This window comes from Salmo salar, chromosome ssa14 (genome assembly GCF_905237065.1).
Source record: "Salmo salar chromosome ssa14, Ssal_v3.1, whole genome shotgun sequence".
NCBI classification, from domain to species: domain Eukaryota; kingdom Metazoa; phylum Chordata; class Actinopteri; order Salmoniformes; family Salmonidae; genus Salmo; species Salmo salar.
This window is the reverse complement of record NC_059455.1, coordinates 78,993,584-78,999,896: the sequence shown is the minus strand read 5'-3', so window position 1 is coordinate 78,999,896 and position 6,313 is coordinate 78,993,584. Positions and strand designations below refer to the sequence as shown.

At 42.7% G+C, this 6,313-nt stretch overlaps 1 protein-coding gene across 2 annotated transcripts; it reads left to right on the top strand.

The window, feature by feature from the left end:
- Positions 1-597: 597 nt before the first annotated feature.
- LOC106570389 (uncharacterized) lies at positions 598-5,790 on the top strand. Of its 2 annotated transcripts, XM_014142651.2 has the most exons (3): positions 598-815; positions 1,522-1,583; positions 1,719-5,790. In XM_014142651.2, exons 2-3 carry the CDS (start codon positions 1,549-1,551, stop codon positions 4,339-4,341), a joined length of 2,658 nt encoding a protein of 885 aa, XP_013998126.2. In that variant the 5' UTR covers positions 598-815; positions 1,522-1,548; the 3' UTR covers positions 4,342-5,790. The 2 variants fall into 2 exon arrangements, with proteins under 2 accessions (XP_013998126.2, XP_045550794.1); XM_045694838.1 differs by lacking the exon at positions 598-815 and having other exon boundaries at positions 1,128-1,583.
- Positions 5,791-6,313: the final 523 nt, after the last annotated feature.

The window sequence follows — 6,313 nt, the reverse complement described above, 5'->3', positions numbered from 1 at the left end:
AGAGAACCAAGGGCTCTCTATGGTCAGAGCGTGACAGTACCCCCCCAAAGGTGCGGACTCCGGCCGCAAAACCTGAAAACAAATGGGGAGGGTAGGGGGGTGCCTAGTGTCGGTGGCGGCTCCGGTGCGGGTCGTAGCCCCCGCCCAGACCCCCGTGACACTTTGAAACAAATTTGTCCACTGAGATACTTTTTTGACAGGACATCTCATCTCATAACCTAAAAAAACCTGTTGCTTATAAATAGTGACTATTCGAAATATAAAATAAAAGTTGAATGTAAGCATGGTTGGTACATGTTGTTGAGGAGTTATAGGAATGACCTGAAAAGTTGTATAACCTGAAATCAAACGTTGCAATGAATAGCTTCTTTCATGCCACTGATGGCTGTGTTACAATATGAAAATACTCCCATTTATGACTGGCTTGTATTTCCATGATCATCAAAGGGAAGATCAGCACTCAAACATTACAGTTTAATTATTGTGTCTACTCATCATGTTTCTGTATTGCTAAAAGGAACCATTTCAAGGCCATATTGTCCCACAACTCTCTCATCGTCATCTTTTATGCATTCTTTGGAATCAAATTATTAACTTATTGCAGTACAGTATCATGGGATGTATTAGTGTGTGACTTAGGACAGGTACAGTGAAAGATGCAAATTCCTAATATCTTTTATGTACATTTGTGAGCCACAGAGCAGTGTGGGTGTGGTTCTTACAGTCAGTTATCCAATAGACAGTTCCACGAACAGGATCATTGTCAACCTTTGATACAAACTGGGGGATTAGAAGACTCTAAAACACCTGTAGAGGTAAGGAAATATCATGGACAAAAAATTATAATATATATACACTGAGTGTACAAAACATTAGGTGAATCCAGGTGAAAGCTATGTTCCCTTGTTGATGTCACCTGTTAAATCCACTTCAATCAGTTTAGATGAAGGGGAGGAGACAAGGAATAAACATCCTTCTTTAACCTGAGACAATTGAGACATGGAATATGTATGTGTGCCATTCACAAGGTAAATGGGCAAGACAAAATATTTAAGTGCCTTTGAACGGGGTATGGTAATAGGTGCCAGGCGCACCGGTTTGAGTGTGTCAAGAACTGTAACGCTGCTGGGGTTTTCACGCTCAACAGTTTCCCATGTGTGTCAAGAATGGTTCAACTTGACACAACTTTGGGAAGCATTGGAGTAAACATGATCCCTGTGGAACACTTGACACCTTGTAGTCCATGCCCTGACGAATTGAGGCTGTTCTGAGGGCAAAAGAGGGTGCAACTCAATATTAGGAGATGTTCCTAATATTTTGTACACTCAGTATATATCATGGACTAATTGGCTGATTGAAAATTACTGAGCAGTATTTGTAACATAGCTTTTGAATAGGATACAGCTTGGATTTTAACATGGGATATTGTTATTAAAAAGTTTTGTAAGTTCACTTTTTGTATTGTGTGTGTCATTACTATACAGTTCATGGGACAAGTGCATCCACTCTTTTCATTCCCAGATTGGCTTCATTGGAAATACTACAACCATGGGCTTCCCTCTATGCCTATGTCTTCTCTCTTTGTAAGTAAGAGTTATTTGCTTGCATTAGGCTCGTTTGCCACATGGTACTGGAGTTATTCATAGAAAGCAAAATTACATGATCATTTAGTTAATGTAGGTTGACAAAAATGTGATGTTATGTCTCTTCCCTTTTAGGATTTTCACAACTGCTCGTGGTTCAGGTTTTAGTGACGACTCAACACTTAATGAAAACTCTTATAAGGAAAAGTGGATGGAGTCTATACCTGATGACAAACTCCTTTCAGCTGTTACTATCCCCGGAACTCATGAGAGCCTAACTCTGTACGGTGGACCACTTATACAGTGTCAGGCTTGGACCTTGGAGAACCAGCTGAAAGCAGGATTGCGGTACTTTGATATACGTGTAGAGGCCAGTATGTTCCACAACATCCTTGATGTCACGAATGGGCATTTAATGCACACCAAGTTCCATGAGGTGCTGAACATTCTATGGGAGTTCTTGGACAAACATGGAAGTGAGTCTGTGCTTTTGAGAGTGACACTGCAAGGAATGAGCATGAAAAAAGCTGGAAAATGTATCAAAACATTGATTGAGAATTCTGAAGATAGAGTATGGACAAAGATATTTGTCCCCAAAATGCAAGAAGCAAGGGGGAAGATCATCTTCGTGCAGAGTACCAATTTCAATGTTGGAACACTTAACCATGACACTTTTGTCACAGGCGACGACACATTCAAAGACATTGAAAACAAGATGAAGAAGATCATAAAACATCTGAAAGAAGCTGAAGAGAATTGTGGTCATGCATTGGCACTGACCGATTCCTCCGCCACAGCCATTTTCAAAGGCCCTAAAACTGTGGCCAAAGTGGTTAATGGTCAGCTTAATAAGCTCATAGTTGAACTACAAAAAGGCTCTAACAAACCAGACTGCTTGGGGGTAATCAGCATGGACTTCCCCAGTCCAGACCTCATCCATAACATCATTGGGGTCAATGGAAAACCAGGGAGTGGTTCATCTGAGCACCCAGAAGAGCCTGAACCAGCAGAGCCTGCACCAGCAGAGCCTGAACATACAGGTTTTAGTGACGATTCAACACTTAATGAAAACTCTTATAAGGAAATGTGGATGGAGTCTATACCTGATGACAAACTCCTTTCAGCTGTTACTATCCCCGGAACTCATGAGAGCCTAACTCTGTACGGTGGACCACTTATACAGTGTCAGGCTTGGACCTTGGAGAACCAGCTGAAAGCAGGATTGCGGTACTTCGATATACGTGTAGAGGCCAGTATATTCCACAACATCCTTGATGTCAGGGATGGGCATTTAATGCACACCAAGTTCCATGAGGTGCTGAACATTCTATGGGAGTTCTTGGACAAACATGGAAGTGAGTCTGTGCTTTTGAGAGTGACACTGCAAGGAATGAGCATGAAAAAAGCTGGAAAATGTATCAAAACATTGATTGAGAATTCTGAAGATAGAGTATGGACAAAGATATTTGTCCCCAAAATGCAAGAAGCAAGGGGGAAGATCATCTTCGTGCAGAGTACCAATTTCAATGTTGGAACACTTAACCATGACACCTTTGTTACAGGCGACGACACATTCAAAGACGTTGAAAACAAGATGAAGAAAATCACAAAACATCTGAAAGAAGCTGAAGAGAATTGTGGTCATGCATTGGCACTGACCGATTCCTCCGCCACAGCCATTTTCAAAGGCCCTAAAACTGTGGCCAAAGTGGTTAATGGTCAGCTCAATAAGCTCATAGTTGAACTACAAACAGGCTCTAACAAACCAGACTGCTTGGGAGTAATCAGCATGGACTTTCCCAGTCCAAACCTCATCCAGAACATCATTGAGATAAACAGAAAGCCAGGAAGTGGTTCATCTGAACAACCAGAACAGCCTGAACCAGTAGAGCTGGAACCTGCAAAGCCTCAGCCAGCCGAAGAGCCTGAACCAGTACAGCCTGAACCGGCACAGCCTGAAACAGCAGCGCCTGAACCAGCAGAGCCCGAACCAGCAGAGCCCGAACCAGCAGAAACTCAGCCAGTAGAAGAGCCTGAACCAGCAGAGCCTGAACCAGTAGAGCCAGAGCCAGCAGATACTGAACCAGCAGAGCCAGAGCCAGCAGAGGATGAACCAGCAGAGCCTGAACCAGCAGAGCCTGAACCAGCAGAGCCAGAGCCAGCAGAGGCTGAACCAGCAGAGTCTCAGCCATTAGCAGAGCCTGAACCAGCAGAGCCTGAACCAGCAGAGCCAGAGCCAGCAGAGGCTGAACCAGCCAAGCCTGAACCAGCAGAATCTGAGCCAGCAGGACCTGAGCCAGTAGAGCCTGAACCAGTAGAGCCTGAACCAGTAGAGCCTGAACCAGCAGAGCCTGAACCAGTAGAGCCAGAGCCAGCAGAGGCTGAACCAGCAGAGCCTGAACCAGTAGAGCCAGCTGAGCCTAAACCAGCAGAGTCTCAGCCAGCAGAAGAGCCTGAACCAGTAGAGCCTGAACCAGCAGAGCCTGAACCAGTAGAGCCAGAGCCAGCGGAGGCTGAACCAGCAGAGCCCCAGCTTGCAGAACCAGCAGAAGAGCCTGAACCAGCAGAGGCTGAGCCAGCAGAGGCTGAACCAGCAGGACCTGAACCAGTACAGCCTGAACCAGCAGAGCCTGAACCAGCAGAGCCTCAGCCAGCAGAAGAGCCTGAACCAGTAAAGCCTGAACCAGCAGAGCCAGGACCAGTAGAGCACGAGCCAGCAGAGCCTGAACCAGCAGAGCCAGAACCAGCAGAGGCTTAACCAGCAGAGGCTTAACCAGCAGAGCCTGAACCAGCAGAGCCTGAACCAGCAGAGCCTGAACCAGCAGAGCCTGAACCAGCAGAACCTGGGCCTGAACCCCCAGGGGAGCCCGAGGAGCCTAATGGAATAACCAAGGAAGAAGAGATGCTATGATAAACATTGAAGAGATTAAAAAAACACAATTATTGTCCAATTAACCTCAGTAAAGAAGAATCACATCTAAAACCTTACAACAATAAATACAAAATCAAATCCTCCCTTCAAACAGTAAAACAATTGTCTACTAGTATGTGGTATTTTGTATATTAACTGCATGTTTAAATAGGAAAGACCAACTATTCCATGTTGCAGTTGGAATATACAAATCTGATAGTTACTTTAAAATTAACCCATCTGTGCTGAGATCTGTCTGAGGGTGTTTCCCATCAATACTTTAATAAAATAGTAAAGGGCCTTTCAGAAACCTGTATCTAAACCCACAGTGACACCTACAGGTTACAATGCATATTACTGCTTGTTTTGATGGTGATTCATCTGGACATGTAAATTATTTCAAGTCCCTAAGGCGATCACTTACACCCTCTTATAAATGTATGCATGTAACCTTTCAGTTTACAATGTTTTCTAAAAAAATTCTTTCAATAATATATATGTAGAAGAGCTGCTTCAAAAAATATATCTAAAACAACGTATAATGTCAACATAAATAGTAAGATACAAAGGCTGCGTTTACATAGGTAACCCAATTCTGATATTCCTTCCACCAATGGATCCCCAGACCAACTATACCAGACATTTTCACATCAGATATTTCTCAGAGCTGATCAGATTGGTCAAAAGACCAACCAGTGAAAAAAAGACTAGAATCATGGCGCCTGTCCAAACTGATGTGTTCCAAGATGGCTTAGAATTCAAAAAATGAAAGAGAAAAAAGGATAGTCACTTATGGCAGAGCATTAATCTAATATAACATAATAGTAATAAAAAGTTATATATATTTTTTTCACCATGGTTCCAAATCCTTCCCTCCCACCCAGGCTTCCATGAAATACAGAAATATCTAATTTACATAAGTATTCACACCACTAAGTCAATACTTTTTAGAAGCATCTTGGCAGCGATTACAGCTGTGAGTCTTTATGGGTAAGTCTCTAAGAGCTTTCCACACCTGGATTTTGCAACATTTGCCATTATTCTTTTCAGAATTCTTCAAGCTTTGTCAAATTGGTTGTTGATCATTGCTAGACAACAATTTTCCAGTCTTGCCTTAGATTTTTCAAGTAGATTTAAGTAAAAAATGTAACTCGGCCACTGTCTTCTTGGCAAGCAACTCCAGTGTAGATTTGGCCTTTAGAAGGTGCCTTCAGAAACAACAACCCTGAGCACACAGCCAAGACAACGCAGGAGTGGCTTTGGGACTAGTCTCTGAATGTTCTTGAGTGGCCCAGCCAGAGCCCGGTCTTGAACCCGATCGAACATCTCTGGAGAGACCCAAAAATTACATATACACACATACACACATACATACATACATACATACATACATACATACATACATACATACATACATACATACATACATACATACATACATACATACATACATACATACATACATACATACATACATACATACATACATACATACATACACACACACACACACACACACACACACACACACACACACACACACACACACACACACACACACACACACACACACACACACACACACACACACACACACACACACACACACACACACACACACACACACACACACACACACACACACACACACACACACACACACACACATACATACATACAAACTACTCTTCAAAAGTGTTGGGACACTTAGAAATGTCCTTGTTTTTTAAATAAAAGCTACTTTTTTTGTCCATTAAAATAACATCAAATTGATCAGAAATACAGTGTAGACATTGTTAATGTTGTAAATGACTATTGT

What these genes read in the sequence shown, in the direction of transcription:
- LOC106570389 (XM_014142651.2), top strand. Translation starts at nt 1,549, where the DNA reads ATGGGCTTCCCTCTATGCCTATGTCTTCTCTCTTT. An exon ending in TGCCTATGTCTTCTCTCTTT is followed by an intron (nt 1,584 to 1,718) that starts GTAAGTAAGAGT and finishes CTTCCCTTTTAG; the next exon opens with GATTTTCACAACTGCTCGTG.